This window comes from Coregonus lavaretus, assembly GCF_964263955.1.
Source record: "Coregonus lavaretus genome assembly, contig: HAP1_SCAFFOLD_725, whole genome shotgun sequence".
NCBI lineage: Eukaryota > Metazoa > Chordata > Actinopteri > Salmoniformes > Salmonidae > Coregonus > Coregonus lavaretus.
The window spans coordinates 58,583-82,225 of record NW_028162863.1 but is presented as its reverse complement, the minus strand read 5'-3'; the positions used below and the strand labels follow the sequence as shown (position 1 = coordinate 82,225).

The 23,643-nt window shown below is 42.5% G+C and overlaps 2 protein-coding genes and 1 long non-coding RNA gene across 3 annotated transcripts; all 3 read left to right on the top strand.

Annotated features, from left to right (window-relative positions):
• Window positions 1-152: 152 nt before the first annotated feature.
• On the top strand, window positions 153-2,524 carry LOC311118759 (NLR family CARD domain-containing protein 3-like; the record flags this gene model as incomplete). The annotated part of the gene is made up of 3 exons (XM_084193541.1): window positions 153-1,632; window positions 1,897-2,051; window positions 2,469-2,524. Exons 1-3 carry the CDS (start codon window positions 248-250, stop codon window positions 2,522-2,524), a joined length of 1,596 nt encoding a protein of 531 aa, XP_084049667.1. The 5' UTR covers window positions 153-247.
• A 1,843-nt stretch (window positions 2,525-4,367) lies between these two features.
• Window positions 4,368-10,969, top strand: LOC311118764. The gene is made up of 3 exons (XR_014611853.1): window positions 4,368-4,490; window positions 8,287-8,460; window positions 10,915-10,969. It is a non-coding gene; the product is annotated as an uncharacterized lncRNA (long non-coding RNA).
• A 506-nt stretch (window positions 10,970-11,475) lies between these two features.
• Window positions 11,476-12,519, top strand: LOC311118762 (stonustoxin subunit beta-like; the record flags this gene model as incomplete). The annotated part of the gene is made up of 1 exon (XM_084193543.1): window positions 11,476-12,519. A coding segment is annotated over one exon (534 nt), but the record flags the coding sequence as incomplete, so codon positions are not given.
• Between the last annotated feature and the right edge of the window lie 11,124 nt (window positions 12,520-23,643).

Sequence of the window (23,643 nt, the reverse complement as noted above, 5' to 3'; positions counted from 1 at the left end):
ACATGAGCTGAGACAGATTGAGACAATAACCAGGAAACAAGCAAGACCAGAGACTGCAATCAAATGTAACGACATCTTCAAACCCTTAACTGGACAAGACAAACGTATCAGAACTGTGCTGACAAAGGGAGTCGCTGGCATTGGAAAAACAGTCTCTGTGCAGAAGTTCATTCTGGACTGGGCTGAAGGAAATGCAAATCAGGATCTCCAATTTGTATTTTCATTCCCTTTCCGGGAGCTGAATTTGATGAAAAAGGAAAAAAACACTTTGATTGAACTTCTCAATCACTTCTCAATGGAAACCAAAGAATCAAGAATCTCCAACTACGACAAGTACAAAGTTCTGTTCATCTTTGATGGTCTGGATGAATGCCGACTGCCCCTAGACTTCCAGAAGAACAAGATCTGTTGTGACGTCACAGAGTCAACCTCAGTGGATGTTCTGCTGACAAATCTCATCAAGGGAAATCTGCTTCCCTCTGCTCTCCTCTGGATAACTACCCGACCTGCAGCAGCCAATCAGATCCCTTCAGTGTGTGTTGACCAGGTGACAGAGGTACGAGGGTTCAATGACCCACAGAAGGAGGAGTACTTCAGGAAGAGATTCAGCGATGAGGACCTGGCCAGCAGAATCATCTCACACATAAAGACATCAAGGAGCCTCCACATCATGTGCCACATTCCAGTCTTCTGTTGGATTTCTGCAACAGTCCTTGAACACATGTTGAGTACAGACAAGACAGAAGAGATGCCCAAGACTCTGACTGAGATGTTCATACACCTTGTAGTGTTTCATGCCAAACAGAAGAATGAAAAGTATCTTGGGAAAGAAGAGACAGGTCCACTCTGGAATAAAGAAATCATTCTGTCACTGGGAAAACTGGCTTTTCAACAGCTTGTGAAGGGCAATCTGATTTTCTATGAAGAAGAGCTGAAAGAGGCTGGCATTGATGTCAATGAAGCCTCAGTGTACTCAGGATTGTGCACACAGCTCTTTAAAGAGGAATGTGGGCTGTACCAGGACAAGGTGTACTGCTTCGTGCATCTGAGCATTCAGGAGTTTCTGGCTGCTGTATATGTGTTCCTCTCATTCATCAACAACAATGAGAATCTAATGGCCAAACCTCAATCAACGTCCAGCAACTTTTCTGTGAGGATCAGACACAAGCGTAAAGTTACTTTGTACAAGAGTGCTGTGGATAAAGCCTTACAAAGTGAGACAGGAAATCTGGACCTTTTCCTTCGCTTCCTTCTGGGCCTCTCACTGGAGTCCAATCAGAAGCACTTACAAGGTCTACTGACAAAGACAAGAAGCAGCTCACAGAGCCATGAAGAAACAGTCAAGTACATCAAGAAGAAGATCAGGAAGAATCCCTCTCCAGAGAGGTGCATCAATCTGTTCCACTGTCTGAATGAACTGAATGACCATTCTCTAGTGGAGGAGATCCAAAGCTACCTGAGATCAGGAAGTCTCTCAGAAGAAGAACTGTCACCTGCACAGTGGTCAGCTCTGGTCTTTGTGTTGCTGACTTCAGAAAAGGAGCTGGATGTGTTTGACCCAAATAAATACTCCAGATCAGAGGAAGGTCTTCTGAGGCTGCTGCCAGTGGTCAAAGCCTCCAGAGCTGCTCTGTGAGTACATAAAATGACATTTAAGTACTAATCATCAGGAAGAAATATTCAGTTTAGAGAAATATATGTATTATTGAAAAACATATTGAATCAATGCATTGGTGTTCACATTAGTCTAACAATATGACCATACAATTCTAGGAGACGGAAGATGAATCTATATGTTGTTTAAGAGAATAAACCAAATGCATCTGCCATTGTCCTTCTACACTACCGGTGTTAAATTAACAGTGTTTTTGTGAAATCATGATGATCTCTTTGCAGGCTGTCATTCTGTGGACTCACAGAGGACGGCTGTGCTTCTCTGGTCTCAGCTCTGAAGTCAAACCCCTCACACCTGAGAGAGCTGGACCTGAGTAACAATGTCATGAAGGATACAGGAGTGAAGCTGCTCTCTGCTGGACTGGGGAATCCCCACTGTAAACTGGAGACTCTGAGGTCAGTATTCCTGTAGTTGGTCAACAAGTGATAACTGTTCACCAGATCCACATGTGTTTACCAGGCACACATAGTCCACACCATATGTGTTTGGACAGTGAAGCTTACAGTTTTAAATTTGGTGCTATGCTCCAGCAATTTGGATTTCAGATTGAATGTTTCATTATAGAATGTCAACTTTTATTTGATGTTAATGGTGAGAGGTTAGCATGTTTTGTTGTAGCCTCTGTAACTTTCTCACTCATTATTATTCATGATTCATTCATGATCTTTCTCAATCATGGCATCATTAGGATTCATTCAGTAGTGTTTAGAAACATGTTATCTACTCACAGAAAAAAAATTACTCAACACCAAAGAATAGCAGTGTGGTTTTAATATGATTTGACTCTTTACAGGCTGTCAGGCTGTCTATTCACAGAGGAAGGATGTGCTTCTCTGGTCTCAGCTCTGAAGTCAAACCCCTCACACCTGAGAGAGCTGGATCTGAGTAACAATGACCTGAGGGATTCAGGAGTGAAGCTGCTCTCTGCTGGACTGGGGAATCCCCACTGTAAACTGGAGACTCTGAGGTCAGTATTCCTGTATCACTCAATGAACACACACTCATTGGACACACACACACACACACACACACAATTATTAATTTAGTAGTGTTTAGAAACATGTTATCTACTGTTAATAATGATACATTAATTCATGTATATACAGTACCAGTCAAAAGTTTGGACACACCTACTCATTCAAGGGTTTGTCTTTATTTTTTCCATTGTAGAATAACAGTGAAGACATCAAAACTATGGAATAACATATATGGAATAATGTAGTAACCAAAAAAGTGTTAAACAAATGAAAATATATTTTATATTTGAGATTCTTCAAATAGCCACCCTTTGCCTTGATGGCAGCTACCCCACCCCCACCCCCACCCCCCTCTCTTACACTGCTGCTACTCTGTTTATTATTTATGCATACTCACTTTAACTCTACCCACATGTACATATTACCTCAATTACCTCAACTAGCCGGTGCCCCAGCACATTGACTCTGCACCGGTACCCCCCTGTATATAGCCTCCCTTCTGTTATTTTATTTTACTGCTGCTCTTTAATTATTTGCTCTTTTAATTTTTTTTACTTGACATGTTTTTTTTTGTTTTTTAAATGTTACTCTTTTTAAAAGAAAAAATGCATTGGTGGTTAAGGGCTTGTAAGTAAGCATTCCACTGTAAAGTCTACACCTGTTGTATTCGGCGCATGTGGAAAATAAAATGTGTGTCTGTTATATGTGTCTGTTACTTGAACTCTGTGAAGTGTAGCTCAATTGGTAGAGCATGGCGCTTGTAACGCCAGGGTAGTGGGTTCGATCCCAGGGACCACCCATATGTAAAAATGTATGCACACATGACTGTAAGTCGGTTTGGATAAAAGAGTCTGCAAAATGGCATATTATTATTATTATTATTATTTGGGCTGCAATTTCTGAGGCTGGTAACTCTGATGAACGTATCCTCTGCAGTAGAGGTAACTTTGGGTCTTCCATTCCTGTGGCGGTCCTCATGAGAGCCAGTTTCATCATAGCGCTTGATGTTTTTTGCGACTGCACTTGAAGAAACTTTCAAAGTTGTTGAAATGTTCCGTATTGACTGGCCGTCATGTCTTAAAGTAATGATGGACTGTCATTTCTCTTTGCTTATTTGAGCTGTTCTTGCCATAATATGGACTTGGTCTTTTACCAAATAGGGCTATCTTCTGTATACCCCCCTACCTTGTCACAACACAACTGATTGGCTCAGACACATTAAGAAGGAAATAAATTCAACAAATTAACTTTTAAGAAGGCACACCGGTTAATTGAAATGCATTCCAGGTGACTACCTCATGAAGCTGGTTGAGAGAATGCCAAGAGTGTGCAATGCTGTCATCAAGGCAAAGGGTGGCTGTTTGAAGAATCTCAAATATAAACTATATTTGGATTAATTTAACACTTTTTTGGTTACTACATGATTCCATATGTGTTATTTCATAGTTTTGATGTCTTCACTATTATTCTACAATAGTAAAAATAAAGAAAAACCCTTGAATGTGTAGGTGTGTTCAAACTTTTGACTGGTAGTAGTGTGTATATATACATATATGAATAGATATGGCAGGTTTCAGGACTCTGATGTATCTGAAATTGTTGAAAGAATATATTTTCACACCAAAGAATAGCAGTGTGATTTTAATATGATTGTACTTTTGCAGGCTGTCAGGCTGTCTAGTCACAGAGGAAGGCTGTGCTTTTCTGGCCTCAGCTCTGAAGTCAAACCCCTCACACCTGAGAGAGCTGGATCTGAGTAACAACGACCTGAAGGATTCAGGAGTGAAGCTGCTCTCTGCTGGACTGGGGAATCCCCACTGTAAACTGGAGACTCTGAGGTCAGTATTCCTGTAGATGGTCAACAAGTGATAACTGTTAAACAGATCCACATGTGTTTACCAGGCACACAGTCCACACCATATGTGTTTGGACAGTGAAGCTTACAGTTTTACATTTGGTTCTATGCTCCAGCATTTTGGATTTGAGATAGAATGTTTCATATTAGGTGACAGTACAGAATGTCACCTTTTATTTGAGAGTATTTTCATACATGTCTGTGTTACTGTTTAAAAATGAAATGAAGCACTTTACGTATCTAGTTCTCCCATTTGAAAAAGTCTTAATAATTTGGACATATTCACTTATATTGTATTAAAGTAGTCAAAAGTTTAGTATTTGGTCCCATATTCCTTACCTGCAGTGATTACATCAAGCTTGTGATTCTACAAACTTGTTGAATACATTTGCAGTTTGTCTTGGTTTTGTTATAGATTATGTTTTTCCCAATAGAAACTGAATGGTGAATAATGTCCTGTCATTTTGGAGTCACTTCACTTGTATTGTCAGTAAGAATAGAATATGTTTGTGAAAACTTCTACATTCATGTGGATGCTACCATGATTATGAATAATCATGAATGAATCATGAATGATGATGAATGAGAAAGTTACAGAGGCACAAGGATCATACCCCCTCTGTTATTGGTAATGGTGAGAGGTTAGCATGTTTTGTTGTAGCCTCTATAACTTTCTCATTCATTATTATTCATGATTCAGTCATTATTTTTCTTAATCATGTCATCATCAGGATTGATTTAGTAGTGTTTAGAAACCTGTTATTGATATACTGATACTGCTTTTTAAACTGGTCTGGTCAGTACTCAAATATTTGTAATATGCATTTTTTTTATCTACAAGCAATACTTTGATAATTAGTAATTTCTAATAATGATACATTCATTAATGAATAGATATGGCAGGTTTCAGGACACTGATATATCTGAACATTTTGAAAAAATATACTGCCACTATTTTCACCACCAAAGAATAGCAGTGGTTAGCAGGAGGAACTTCTGGATGCAATTAAAGACTTTAAGTCCGGGAAAACCTTTTTTGATATAATAAGAGGACCATTATTAGCATGTTTTAACCACTCCTATGTAAATGGTAGATTATCTGACACTCAAGAAGAAGGTCTGATCTCATTATTACTGAAACAGGATACAAGTGGAAAATATAAAGATCCAGTCCATTTACAAAATTGGAGGCCCCTTACACTTCAGTGTTGTGATGCAAAAATCCTACCAAAATGTATAGCGCATAGAATTAAAAAGGTATTGTCGGATATTATTCATTTTAATCAGACAGGCTTTTTACATGGAAGATACATTGGAGATAATATAAGGCAAGTATTGGAAACAATAGAACACTATGGAAAATATGGGAAACCAGGCCTGCTATTCATAGCAGACTTCGAAAAGGCATTTGATAAAGTTCGACTGGGGTTTATATATAAATGCCTGGAGCATTTCAATGTTGGAGAATCTCTTATAAAATGGGTCAAAATCATGTATAGTAACCCTAGGTGTAAAATAGTAAATAATGGCTATTTCTCAGAAAGTTTTAAACTGTCAAGAGGAGTGAAACAAGGTTGTCCACTATCGGCATATCTATTTATTGTGGCCATCGAGATGTTAGCTATTAAAATCAGATCCAATAATAATATCAGAGGATTAGAAATACAGGGCTTAAAAACAAAGGTGTCATTGTACGCTGATGATTCATGTTTTCTTTTAAATCCACAACTAGAATCCCTCCACAGCCTCATAGAGGATTTAGATACATTTTCTAACCTCTCTGGATTACAACCAAATTATGACAAATGTACTATATTACGTATTGGATCACTAAAAAATACAATTTTTACATTACCATGTAGTTTACCAATAAAATGGTCTGATGGTGATGTGGATATACTCGGAATACATATCCCAAAGGAAATAAATGATCTCACTTCAATACATTTTAATAGAAAGTTAGCAAAAATAGATAAGATCTTACTACCATGGAAAGGAAAATACCTGTCAATTTGTGGAAAAATCACCCTGATTAACTCTTTAGTATTATCCCAGTTTACCTATTTGCTTATGGTCTTGCCTACGCCTAGCGAACAGTTTTTTAAATTATATGAGAAAAAAATATTCAATTTTATTTGGAACGGCAAGCCAGACAAAATTAAAAGGGCATATTTATATAATGAATATGAATTCGGAGGACAGAAATTATTAAATATTAAAGCATTAGACCTATCACTAAAAGCTTCAGTCATACAAAAGTTATACTTAAATCCGAACTGGTTCTCAAGCAAATTAGTAAGATTGTCTCACCCAATGTTCAAGAAAGGCCTTTTTCCCATTATTCAGATTACAACCTCTCACTTTCAGTTATTTGAAAAGGAAATAATCTCCCAAATATCACTATTTCTAAAACAAGCCATAGAAAGTTGGTTGCAATTTCAATTTAATCCTCCAGAAACGACAGAACAAATAATGCAACAAATATTGTGGTTAAATTCAAATATACTAATTGACAAAAAACCTTTATTTTTTGACAGAATGTTTAAAAAAGGTATAATCTTCGTAAATGATATCATCGGTAGGACTGGTGGAGTTATGTCGCACATGCAGCTAACAAAAACATATGCAAATGTCTGCTCTACCCAAAATTACAAACCCAAGAACACCATCCCAACCGTGAAGCATGGAGGTGGAAACATCATTCTTTGGGGATGCTTTTCTGTAAAGGGGACAGGACGACTGCACCGTATAGAGGGGAGGATGGATGGGGCCATGTATCGCGAGATCTTGGCCAACAACCTCCTTCCCTCAGTAAGAGCATTGAAGATGGGTCGTGGCTGGGTCTTCCAGCATGACAACGACCCGAAACACACAGCCAGGGCAACTAAGGAGTGGCTCCGTAAGAAACATCTCAAGGTCCTGGAGTGGCCTAGCTAGTCTCCAGACCTGAACCCGATAGAAAATCTTTAGAGGGAGCTGAAAGTCTGTATTGCCCAGCGACAGCCACGAAACCTGATCTGGAGAAGGTCTATATGGAGGAGTGGGCCAAAATCCCTGCTGCAGTGTGTGCAAACTGGTCAAGACCTACAGGAAACGTATGATCTCTGTAATTGCAAACAAAGGTTTCTGTACCAAATATTAAGTTCTGCTTTTCTGATGTATCAAATACTTATGTCATGCAATAAAATGCATATTAATTACTTAAAAATCATACAATGTGGATTTTTGTTTTAGATTCCGTCTCTCACAGTTGAAGTGTACCTATGATAAAAATTACAGACCTCTACATGCTTTGTAGGTAGGAAAACCTGCAAAATCGGCAGTGTATCAAATACTTGTTCTCCCCACTGTATATATATGTATGTATATATATATATATATATATATATATATATATATATATATATATATATATATATATATATATATCTATAATAGAATTATTGTAAAATTAACTCTGTCCATGAGGTGTAGATAGTAAGTATAGACCGGAAGTAGAGGCCTGGGCATTGTTGTTCACTAATTTACCCCAAGTAGGGAAAGGATGGTGGGGTTGAAAAGTAATAAAGGGGAGTATATATATAAAAAAAACATGCGGGATTGGAAGTGATGCAGACAATTACATTGATAGAAGATACGATCTATCTGCAAAATTAAGCTGATCCATTCCACCCCCCCCAAAAAAATAAAAAAATAAAACAATAATATATATATATATATATATATATATATATATATATATATGCAGTGTGATTTTAATATGATTTGACTCTTTGCAGGCTGTCAGGCTGTCTAGTCACAGAGGAAGGCTGTGCTTCTCTGGTCTCAGCTCTGAAGACAAACCCCTCACACCTGAGAGAGCTGGACCTGAGCTACAATCACCCAGGAGACTCAGGAGTCAGACTGCTCTCTGCTGGACTGGAGGATCCACACTGCAGACTGGAGAAACTCAAGTATGTAGAGGGTTTATGTCAATGTTCATATCAGACATGTTGGAGTTATCAGGCTAGTTAAGACAAACATTCTGACCACCACTTGGACTAAGTTATATAAAGACTGTGTGTGTGTGTGTGTGTGTGTGTGTGCACGTGTATCAGTGTATCACACACGCACATACACTGGACACACATACACACTGGACACACATGCAAGTGCACACAATGAACACAAACACACTGGACACACACAGACTGGAAATACACACACACTGGACAAACACACTGGACACATACACACAAAGGACACAGACACACACACACTGGTCTCACACACACACACACACACACACAGTGGCCCCACACACACACAAAAGGAAACACATACACACTGGACAGACACACAGACACACACACACACACACACACACACTCACAAATGGACACAAACACACTGGACACACACATACTCACACAAACTGAACCAACAAACACTAACACACTGGATCCACCCACACACACACACAAAATTGGGAACTCACTCATTCACACTGGACACCCACAAAATTGGGAAGAAAAACACACTGGACACACACACACACACACACATTGGATAAAACACACTAGACACACACACACACGCTGGACCCACACACACACACTGGACACACACACACACACACACAAACACTGGACACACACACACACACTGGACACATACACACACATACTGGAAACACACACACACTGGACACACACACTGGGCACACACACACACACACACACACACACACACTGGACACACATACTGGACACACACACACTGGACACATACAAACAACGGACACAGACACACACACACTGGACACACACACACACACACACACACATTCACACTGGACACACACACACACACACACTGGACAAACACACACACACACTCACACTGGACACACACACACTCAAACTGGACACACACAGACACACACACACAATGGACACACACACACACACTGGACACACACACACACACACACACACTAACACACACACATCCTTGACACACACTGGACACACACACACTCACACTGGAGACTCACAAACACACTCACACTGGACACACACACACACACACACACACTGGACACACACAAACATACTGGACACACACACACACACGCACTGGACACACACACACACACACACACACACACACTGGACACACACACACACACACTCACCCACCCACACACACACAAACTGGAAAAAAAACACACTGGACAAACACACACACACAGTCACAGACTGGACACACACACACAAAAAGGAAACACCCACACACTCACACAGGACACACACACACACACACACACACACACACACTGGATCCATACATACACACACTAGACACACATACACACACAAACAAACACACTGGACAAACACACACACACTGGACACACACAGACACAGACTGGACACACACACACACACAAAAAGGAAACAAACACACTCATACAGGACACACACACACACACACACACACACTGGATCCATACATACACACGCTAGACACACACACATACTGGACAAACACACACACGCTGGACACACACACACACACACACACACACACATACACTGGACACACACACACACTGGACACACACACACACAGGACACACACACACACACACACACTGGATCCATACATACACACGCTAGACACACACACATACTGGACAAACACACACACGATGGACACACACACACACACACACACACACACACATACACTGGACACACACACACACTGGACACACACACACACTGGACACACACACACACACACACACACACACACACACACTGGACACACACATACACACTGGACACACACACACATACACTGGACACACACACACATACACTGGACACACACACACTGGACACACACACACACTCACACTGGACACACACACACTGGACACACACACACACACACACTGGACACACACACACATACACTGGACACACACACACTGGACACACGCACACACACACTGGACACACACACCCACACTAGACACATACACACACTTGACACACACGCACTCTGGACACACGATCACACACACACTGGACACAAACACACTGGACACACACACACACTGGCCCCACACACACTTACACTGTACACACACACACACACTGGACAAATACACACACAAAAAGGACACACACACAAAAAGGACACACACAGGATACAAACACTGGACACACACACACACACACACACACACACTTGGACAAAGTTATATGCTGACTGTGTGTGTGTGTGTGTGTGTGTGTGTGTGTGTGTGTGTGTGTGTGTGTGTGTGTGTGTGTGTGTGTGTGTGTGTGTGTGTCTGTGTGTGTGTGAGTTCAGGTGTATCCCTCAATGACTGTCTGTTCTTCTGCTTACCGCTACAGTGTGGAACATGGTGGAGAGAACACGATGAAACCTGGACTTAGAAAATGTGAGTGTTGACTGCTGTGAAGAATATGACTAAGAATAAGTCTTAATTCAAGTGAAGTCAAAGTCAAAGACCACCATCATTACTTACTTGGTCATATTAAATATCAGCTGTAGTTCTACAGAAGCACAAATCAGGGACACCAACGTTTACTAAGAGTTGCTTTGTCAATGTGTGTCTGTGTATGTGTGTGTGTGTGTCTGTGTTCAGGATGTGTGTGAGTTTGTGTGTGTGTGTGTGTGTGTGTGTGTTCAGTTTGTGTGTGTTTGTGTGTGTGTGTGTTTGTTCAGGATGTGTGTGTGTGTGTGTGTGTTCAGTGTGTATGTGTGTGTGTGTGTGTGTGTAATTAATGGGAATAAGTGTTTTATATTACCATACAGTATAACATATGATCATTGAACAAGTCTCAACCATAACTTCTCCTTTTGATACCTAAAATCATCTACATTAAATGAATTAGTGAAAAGTGAGTTAACATTCTAATGTGAATGATGATGATTTCTAATATTGTGTCTGGTTTCATCCATCAGATGTCTGTGATCTCACACTGGACCTAAACACAGTAAACAGACACCTCTCTCTGTCTGAGGAGAACAGAAAGGTGACATGGAGGAGAGAGAAGCAGCCGTATCCTGATCACCCAGAGAGATTTGAGGACTATAGACAGGTGCTGTGTAGAGAGGGTCTGACTGGGCGCTGTTACTGGGAGGTAGAGTGGAGTGGGATAGAAGCTGTTATAGGAGTGACATATAAAGGAATCAGCAGGAGAGGAAGGGGTATTGACTGTGGGATTGGATGTAATGACAAGTCCTGGAGTCTGTTCTGCTTCTTCAACAGTTACTCTGCCTTGCACAATAAGAATCTGACTATCATAGACGTCCCCTCCTCCAGCTCCCACAGAGTAGGAGTGTATCTGGACTGGCCAGCCGGCACTCTGTCCTTCTACAGAGTCTCCTCTGACACACTGACCCACCTGAACACATTCCACTCCACATTCACTGAGCCCCTCTATCCAGGGTTTAGGGTTTGGGACTCGGTGTCCCTATGTTAAATACACACTGGACACACACACACTGGACACTGTACACACACACACACACTAGACACACACACACACACACACATACACTGGACACACACACACACACATACACTGGACACACACACACACACTGACACACTGGACACACACACACTGGACACTCACACACACACACTGGACACACACACACATACTGAACACACACACACACACTGGACACACACACTGACACACACTGGACACAAAAACACACTTGATACACACACACTGTACACACATACACACACACACACACACACACACACACACACACTGAACAAACACACTGAACACACACACACCGGACAAACAAACACTGGACAAACACACCCACACACTGGACACTGTACAGACATACACACACTAGACACACACACACACACACACACATACACTGACACACACACACACTGGACACACACACACACTGGACACACACACACACTGAACAAACACACTGGACACACACACACACACACTGGACACACAAACTGAACACACACACACTGGACAGACACACACTGGACACACACACACTGGACACACACACACACACACACTGGACAAACACACACACACACACACACACACACACACACACACACACACACACACTGGACACACACACACACACTGGACACACACACTCACACACACTGGAAACACACACACACACACACCTGACACACACACACACAGGACACACACACACACTGGACACACACACACACACACTCACACACACTGGACACACACACACACAGGACACACACACACTGGACACACACACACACTGGACACACACACATACGCTGGACACACACACACACACACACTCACACTGGACCCACACACATACACACTGGACACACACACACTGGACACACACAAACACACACACACAGAGGACACACACACACACACACACACACACACACCTGACACACACACACACAGGACACACACACACACACACACACACTCATACATACTGGACACACACACACACTGGACACACAAACTGGACACACACACAGACACTGGACACACACACATACACACTTACACACACACTCACACACACTGAACACACACACACTGGACACACACACACACACTCACACTGGACACTCACACTGGACACACACACACATACACACAGGACACACACACATGACACACTCACACACAGGACACACACACTGGACACACACACACACTGGACACACACACACTGGACACACACACACACTGGACACACACACACACACTGGACACACACACACACACTGGACACACACACACTGGACACACACACACTGGACACACACACACTGGACACACACACACACACACACACACACACACACACACACACACACACACACACTGGACACACACACACATACTGAACACACACACACACTGGACACACACACTGACACACACTGGACACACAAACGCACACACACACACACACACACACACACACACACACACTGAACAAACACACTGAACACACACACACCGGACAAACAAACACTGGACACACACACACACACACACACACACACACACAGGACACACATACATTGATCACACACACTGGACAAACACACCCACACACTGGACACTGTACACACATACACACACTAGACACACACACACACACACACACACACACACACACTGACACACACACACACTGGACACACACACACACTGGACACACACACTGGACAAACACACCCACACACACACATACACACAGGACACACACACCTTACACACACACACACAGGACACACACACTGGACACACACACACACTGGACACACACACACACACTGGACACACACACACACACTGGACACTCACACACACACACTGGACACACACACACATACTGAACACACACACACACACTGGACACACACACTGACACACATTGGACACACAAACACACTTGATACACACACACTGTACACACACACACTGGACACACACACACACACTGGACACACACACACACACACACACACTCACACACACTGGACACACACACACACAGGACGCACACACACACACACACTCACACACACTGGACACACACACTCACACACACTGGACACACACACAGACACTGGACACACACACATCCACACTTACACACACACTCACACACACTGGACACACACACACACACTGGACATACACACACTGGACACACAAACACACACACACAGTGGACGCACACACTGGACACACACACATACGCTGGACACACACACACTGGACACACACACACACACACACACACTCACACTGGACACACACACACACACATACACACAGGACACACACACCTGACACACACACACACAGGACACACACTGGACACACACACACTAGACACACACATACACACTGGACACACACACACACACTGGACACACACACACACTGGACACACACACACATACACACTGGACACACACACCTGACACACACACTGGACACACACATACACACACTGGACACACACACCTGACACACACACTGGACACACACACACTGGACACACACACACTGGACACACACACACTGGACACACACACACACACACTGGACATACACACTGGATACACAAACACAATGGACACACACACACTGAACACACACACGCTGAACACACACACACACACACACACACTGGACACACACACACTAAACATACACGCTGGATACACACACACACTGAACAAACACACGCTGAACACACACACACACTGGACACACACACACACACACTGAACACACACACACACACACACACTGGACACACACACACTGGACACACACACACACTGGACACACACACACTGGACACACACACACACACTGGACACACACACACATACACACACTGGATTCACACACACACACACACACACACACTGGACACACACATCCATACACATTGGACACACACACACTGAACACACACACACACTGGACACACACACAAACTGGACAAACACACACAGGACTCACACACACACACACACTGGACAGACACACACTCACACACTGGAAACACACACACTCACACACTGAACACACACACACACACTGACATTGAACACACACACACACAGGACACACACACACACAAACACTGGACAAACACATACTGGACACACACACACACACACACACACACACTGGACACACATACATACACTGGACACACACACACACTGGACACACACACTGAACACAACCAGCCCTGCCATTTCTACCTGTCCTGATCTAGTGTTTCACCCCTGACCTCCTCACACCGTCTCACTGTCCATGTCTGCTTTTAGCTCCCACCTCTACTTCACTGTGTTATAATGGACCTTATGCTTGTTATGTCACCTCTGTAACCAGTTATCAAACATACTGACCTTTCTGACCCTATCCCATGGCCCTACTTTCTACAAATGAACATTTAAATTCCTCTATGAGTTTTGTTTCGTGTCCATTTACTTATTTATGTATTTGCTGTGTATTGGGTTGTGCTGCAGAGCATCATGGGGGTTTGTATGTGTTGAGATGATCACGTTCCAGATAAATGGTTGAACTTATTCCTGTCTCCCGTCTCATCATTATTGAATTGTTATACAGACGTGGTTATGAAACCCACCAGACATAACAAAAGATTAGTGATGAGTAAGTCTGAAACTACAGGAACTATTCGGTCTGGAAGAAGTGGGTTTTTACAACTGTTTAAAACTGTTATTTTCTGTGGTACAGAATAGGCTAATGTTAGCACAGTGTATTGATAGCAGAGGCAAGTGCATAGTCTAGCTAGCTAAGAAAGAGAGTTAACCAGTGGTGTAAAGTACTTAAGTAAAAATACTTTAAAGTACTACTTAAGTAGTTTTTTAGGGTATCTGTACTTGACTTTACTATTTATAATTTTGACAACTTTTACTTTTACTTCACTACATTCCTAAAGAAAATAATGTACTTTTTACTCCATACATTTTCCCCTGACACCCAAAAGTACTCGTTACATTTTGAATGCTTAGCAGGACAGAAAATGGTCCAATTCACGCACATCTCAAGAGAACATCCCTACTGCCTCTGATCTGGCAGACTCACTAAACACAAATGCTTCGTTTGTAAATTGTCTGAGTGTTGGAGTGTGCCTCTGGCTGAACGTAAATTTTAAAAACAAGAAAATCGTCTGGTTTGCTTTATGTAAGGAATTTGAAATGATTTATACTTGTACTTTTACTTTTGATACTTTAGTATATTTTAGCAATTACATTTACTTTTGATACTTAAGTATATTTAAAACCAAATACTTTTAGACTTTTACTCAAGTAGTATTTTACTGGGTGACTTTCACTTTTAGTTGAGTCATTTTCTATTAAGGTATCTTTACTTTTACTCAAGTATGACAATTGGGTACTTTTTCCACCACTGGAGTTAACATCGTCATGGACTGCAGAAAAGGACTGGAGACGGACATCGCATAACTTTGTCCAAGTGGTGGTCAGAATGTTTGTCTTAACTAGCCTGATAACTCCAACATGTCTGATATGAACATTGACATAAACCCTCTACATACTTGAGTTTCTCCAGTCTGCAGTGTGGATCCTCCAGTCCAGCAGAGAGCAGTCTGACTCCTGAGTCTCCTGGGTGATTGTAGCTCAGGTCCAGCTCTCTCAGGTGTGAGGGGTTTGACCTCAGAGCTGAGATCAGAGAAGCACAGCCTTCCTCTGTGACTAGACAGCCTGACAGCCTGCAAAGAGTCAAATCATATTAAAACCACACTGCTATTCTTTGGTGGGGAAGATATTGGCAGTATATTTTTCAACATTTTCAGTTAAATCAGTGTCCTGAAACCTGCTCTATCTATTCATAAATGGATGTTTCATTATTAGAAATGACAAATTATCAAAGAATTGCTTGTAGAGAGAAAAATGTATAGTCCAAATATTTGAGTAGACTGACCAGAGCAGTTTAAAAAGCAGTATCAGTCCAAGACAGACAGTGAGGTATCAGATTTAGATTGTATTGAGTATATAGTCCACACCATATCTACAGTGCATTCAAAAAGTATTCAGACCCCTTGACCTTTTCCACATTTTGTTAAGTTACAGCCTTATTCTAAAATAGATTAAATTAGTTATTTTTCCCCATCAATTTACACACAATACCCCATAATGACAAAGTGAAAACAGGTTTTTAGACATGTTTGCAAATATATAGAAATACCTTATTTACAGAAGTTTTCAGACCCTTTGCTATGAGAATCGAAATTGAGGTCATGTGCATCCTGTTTCCGTTGATCATGCCTGAGATGTTTCTACAACTTGATTGGAGTCCACCTGTGGTAAATTCAATTGATTGGACATGATTTGGAAAGGCACACACCTGTCTATATAAGGTCCCACAGTTGACAGTGCATGTCAGAGCAAAAACCAAGCTTATGAGGTCGAAGGAATTGTCCGTAGAGCTCCGAGACAGGATTGTGCCGAGGGGAAGGGTACCAAAAAATGTCTGCAGCATTGAAGGTCCCCAAGAACACAGTGGCCTCCATCATTCTTAAATGGAATAAGTTTGGAACCACCAAGACTCTTCCTAGAGCTGGCCGCCCGGCCAAACTGAGAAATCAGGAGAGAAGGGCCTTGGTCAGGGAGGTGACCAAGAACCCGATGGTCACTCTGACAGAGCTCCAGAGTTCCTCTGTGGAGGTGGGAGAACCTTCCAGAAGGACATCTCTGCAGCACTCCACCAATCAGGTCTTTATGGTAGAGTGGCCAGACGGAAGCCACTCCTCAGTAAAAGGCACATGACAGCCCGCTTGGAGTTTGCCAAAAGGCACCTAAAGACTCTCAGACCATGAGAAACAAGATTCTCTGGTCTGATGAAACCAAGATTGATCTCTTTGGCCTGAATGCCAAGCGTCACGTCTGGAGGAAACCTGGCACCATCCCTACGGTGAAACATGGTGGTGGCAGCATCATGCTGTGGGGATGTTTTTTAGTGGCAGGGACTGGGAGACTAGTCAGGATCGAGGGAAAGATGAACAGAGCAAAGTACAGAGAGATCCTTGATGAAAACCTGCTCCAGAGCGCTCAGGACCTCAGACTGGGGTGAAGGTTCACCTTCCAACAGGACAATGAGCCTAAGCACACAACCAAGACAATGCAGGAGTTCTAAAAACCCATAACTTTGTCATTATGGGATGTTGTGTGATGAGGGAAAAAAACAGTTTAATCAATTTTAGAATAAGGCTTTAACGTAACAAAATGTGGAAAAAGTCAAGGGGTCTGAATACTTTCCGAAAGCACTGTGTAACTATACACTATATATACAGCAGTATGTGGACACCCTTTCAAATTAGTGGATTTGGATATTTCAGCCACACCGGTTGCTGACAGGTGTATAAAATCGAGCACACAGCCATGCAATCTCCATAGACACTAAGCGGTCCCGTTCTGTGAGCTTGTGTGGCCTACAACTTCACGGCTGAGCCGTTGTTGCTCCTAGACGTTTCCACTTCACAATAAAAGCACTTACAGTTGACCGGGGCAGCTCTAGCAGGGCAGAAATGTGACTTGTTGGAAAGGTGGCATTCTATGACGGTGCCATGTTGAAAGTCAATGAGCACTTCAGTAAGGCCATTCTACTGCCAGTGTTTGTCTATGGAGATTGCATGGCTGTGTGCTCGATTTCATACACCTGTCAGCAACGGGTTTGGCTGAAATAGCCGAATCCACTAATTTGAAGGGTTGTCCACATACTTTTGTATATATAGTGTATTTCCCTGGTATATTACTCATGTCTCACCAGCAGTTATGCTGCTCTGGCGCCATCCTGTGGACAGCTGGGAACACAACTTCAACTCCATTTCATTCAATGTATCCCACAAAGTGCCACTTGGCTGGACAAAGCAGTCTGAATGGAAATCAGGTACATATATGAAATCAAGCAGACACACAGCCTTACATGTCATATCACTGAGTCTCAGTTTGAATCACGGTTTAAACATAACAAGTCATTGCAAATGAAACCATTTCTCAATTAGGTTTTAGGTTTTATTCACACCAAAGAAAAGAAGTGAAAGACAAAACACTGCAGATAAATAAACAGGTAAAAACGGTGTTCAGGTGAGGATGGGAAGCTCAAAAGGGCTGATATGAAAACCACACCACAAATAAAAGTAAAAAAAAAAAATTTGTTCAATCAGTTAAACAAAACATATTAATTTTAATTATAAATGTATATATATATATAAGTGGTTTGCGAAAGTATTCACTCCCCTTGGTATTTTTCCTATTTTGTTGCCTTACAACCTGGAATTAAAATTGATTTTTTTGGGGGTTTGTATCAATTGATTTACACAACATGCCTACCACTTTGAAGATGAAAAATATTTTTTATTGTGAAACAAACAAGAAATAAGACAAAAAAACTGAAAACTTGAGCGTGCATAACTAGGTGGCTCTACAAAGTCAATACTTTGTAGAGCCACCTTTTGCAGCAATTACAGCTGCAAGTCTCTTGGGGTATGTCTCTATAAGCTTGGCACATCTAGCCACTGAAATTTTTGCCCATTCTTCAAGGCAAAACTGCTCCAGCTCCTTCAAGTTGGATGGGTTCTGCTGGTGTACAGCAATCTTTCAGTCATACCAAAGATTCTCAATTGGATTGAGGTCTGGGCTTTGACTAGGCCATTCCAATATATTTAAATGTTTCCCCTTAAACCACTCAAGTGTTGCTTTAGCAGTATGCTTAGGGTCACTGACCTGCTGGAAGGTGAACCTCCGTCCCAGTCTCAAATCTCTGGAAGACTGAAACAGGTTTCCCTCAAGAATTTCCCTGTGTTTAGCGCCATCCATCATTCCTTCAATTCTGACCAGTAAGAGCTGATATATCATGTAGATTAAACACAGTGGAGAAACATTGTAGAACCACTCAGAGAGATACCTGACAGAACAGCGCCGGAGAAGATGGCTGCCGTTTTACAGCCCTCTAACCAACCCTCTAACCAATTGTACTATTATGTGTGTTTTTCCGCGTTATTTGTAATTTATTTTGTACATAATGTTTCTGCCATCGTCTCTTATAACCAAAAATAGCTTCTGGATATCAGGACAGCGATTACTCACCTCGTATTGGAGGAAGATTTTTTCTTCAACGAGGCGGCCGCGAAGGATATCATACAGACACACGACAAGGCCCAAATCCCCGTCATTCGCGTGAGGAAGAGACGGAGATATCGCGGACGCAGATCCGGGTGCCTTGTAAGGATCCGACGGCGAGCGAGTAAACTGCCTCTTCCATCAATCCTATTAGCCAACGTTCAATCTTTTGAAAATAAAATGGACGATTTAAGATTACGGTTATCCTACCAACGGGACATTAAAAACTGTAATATCTTATGTTTCACGGAGTCGTGGCTGAACGACAACAATGATAACATTCAGCTAGCAGGCTATACGCTACATCGGCAGGACAGAACGGCTGACTCCGGTAAGACAAGGGGAGACGGTCTGTGTATATTTGTAAACAACAGCTGGTGCACAAAATCAAATACTAAGGAAGTCTCAAGGTTTTGCTCGCCTGAGGTAGAGTATCTTATGATAAGCTGTAGACCACACTATTTACCAAGAGAGTTTTCATCTATATTTTTCATAGCTGTCTATTTACCACCACAAACCAATGCTGGCATTAAGATTGCACTGAATGAGTTGTACAAGGCCATTAATCAACAGGAAAACGCTCATCCAGATGCAGCGCTCCTAGTGGCCGGGGACTTTAATGCAGGGAAACTTAAATCCGTTCTACCTAATTTCTACCAGCATGTTAAATGTGCAACCAGAGGGAAAAAAACTCTAGACCACCTTTACTCCACACACAGAGACGCATACAAAGCTCTCCCTCGCCCTCCATTTGGCAAATCTGACCATAACTCTATCCTCCTGATTCCTGCTTATAAGCAAAAACTAAAGCAGGAAGCACCAGTGATTCGGTTAATAAAAAAGTGATCAGATGACGCAGATGCTAAGCTACAGGACTGTTTTGCTAGCACAGACTGGAACATGTTCCGGGATTCTTCAGACAGCATTGAGGAGTACACCACATCAGTCACTGGCTTCATCAATAAGTGCATCGATGATGTCGTCCCCACAGTGACCGTACGTACAGTGGGGAAAAAAAGTATTTAGTCAGCCACCAATTGTGCAAGTTCTCCCACTTAAAAAGATGAGAGAGGCCTGTAATTTTCATCATAGGTACACGTCAACTATGACAGACAAAATGAGAAAAAACATTCCAGAAAATCACATTGTAGGATTTTTAATGAATTTATTTGCAAATTATGGTGGAAAATAAGTATTTGGTCAATAACAAAAGTTTCTCAATACTTTGTTATATACCCTTTGTTGGCAGTGACACAGGTCAAACGTTTTCTGTAAGTCTTCACAAGGTTTTCACACACTGTTGCTGGTATTTTGGCCCATTCCTCCATGCAGATCTCCTCTAGAGCAGTTATGTTTTGGGGCTGTCGCTGGGCAACATGGACTTTCAACTCCCTCCAAAGATTTTCTATGGGGTTGAGATCTGGAGACTGGCTAGGCCACTCCAGGACCTTGAAATGCTTCTTACGAAGCCACTCCTTCATTGCCCGGGCGGTGTGTTTGGGATCATTGTCATGCTGAAAGACGCAGCCACGTTTCATCTTCAATGCCCTTGCTGATGGAAGGAGGTTTTCACTCAAAATCTCACGATACATGGCCCCATTCATTCTTTCCTTTACACGGATCAGTCGTCCTGGTCCCTTTGCAGAAAAACAGCCCCAAAGCATGATGTTTCCACCCCCATGCTTCACAGTAGGTATGGTGTTCTTTGGATGCAACTCAGCATTCTTTGTCCTCCAAACATGACGAGTTGAGTTTTTACCAAAAAGTTATATTTTGGTTTCATCTGACCATATGACATTCTCCCAATCCTCTTCTGGATCATCCAAATGCACTCTATCAAACTTCAGACGGGCCTGGACATGTACTGGCTTAAGCAGGGGGACATGTCTGGCACTGCAGGATTTGAGTCCCTGGCGGCGTAGTGTGTTAGTGATGGTAGGCTTTGTTACTTTGGTCCCAGCTCTCTGCAGGTCATTCACAAGGTCCCCCCGTGTGGTTCTGGGATTTTTGCTCACCGTTCTTGTGATCATTTTGACCCCACGGGGTGAGATCTTGCGTGGAGCCCCAGATCGAGGGAGATTATCAGTGGTCTTGTATGTCTTCCATTTCCTAATAATTGCTCCCACAGTTGATTTCTTCAAACCAAGCTGCTTACCTATTGCAGATTCAGTCTTCCCAGCCTGGTGCAGGTCTACAATTTTGTTTCTGGTGTCCTTTGACAGCTCTTTGGTCTTGGCCATAGTGGAGTTTGGAGTGTGACTGTTTGAGGTTGTGGACAGGTGTCTTTTATACTGATAACAAGTTCAAACAGGTGCCATTAATACAGGTAACGAGTGGAGGACAGAGGAGCCCCTTAAAGAAGAAGTTACAGGACTGTGAGAGCCAGAAATCTTGCTTGTTTGTAGGTGACCAAATACTTATTTTCCACCATAATTTGCAAATAAATTCATTAAAAATCCTACAATGTGATTTTCTGGATTTTTTCTTCTCAATTTGTCTGTCATAGTTGACGTGTATCTATGATGAAAATTACAGGCCTCTCTCATCTTTTTAAGTGGGAGAACTTGCACAATTGGTGGCTGACTAAATACTTTTTTTCCCCACTGTACATACCCCAACCAGAGCCATGGATTACAGGAAACATCCGCACTGAGCTAAAGGGTAGAGCTGCCGCTTTCAAGGAACGGGACTCTAACCCGGACGCTTATAAGAAATCCCGCTATGACCTCCGACGAACCATCAAACAGGCAAAGAGTCAATACAGGTCTAAGATTGAATCATACTACACTGGCTCTGACGCTCGTCGGATGTGGCAGGGCGTGAAAACTATTACAGACTACAAAGGGAAGCACAGCTGCGAGCTGCCCAGTGACACAAGCCTACCAGACGAGCTAAACCACTTCTATGCTCGCTTCGAGGCAAGCAACACTGAAGCATGCATGAGAGCACCAGCTGTTCCGGATGACTATGTGATCACGCTCTCCGTAGCCGATGTGAGTAAGACTTTTAAGCAGGTCAACATTCACAAGGCCACAGGGCCAGACGGATTACCAGGACGTGTACTCCGAGCATGTGCTGACCAACTGGCAAGTGTCTTCACTGACATTTTCAACATGTCCCTGACTGAGTCTGTAATACCAACATGTTTCAAGCAGACCACCATAGTCCCCGTGCCCAAGAACTCTAAGATAACCTGCCTAAATGACTACCGACCCGTAGCACTGACGTCTGTAGCCATGAAGTGCTTTGAAAGACTGGTCATGGCTCACATCAACAGCATAATCCCAGAAACCCTAGACCCACTCCAATTTGCATACCGCCCCAACAGATCCACAGATGATGCAATCTCTATCGCACTCCACACTGCCCTTTCCCACCTGGACAAGAGGAACACCTACGT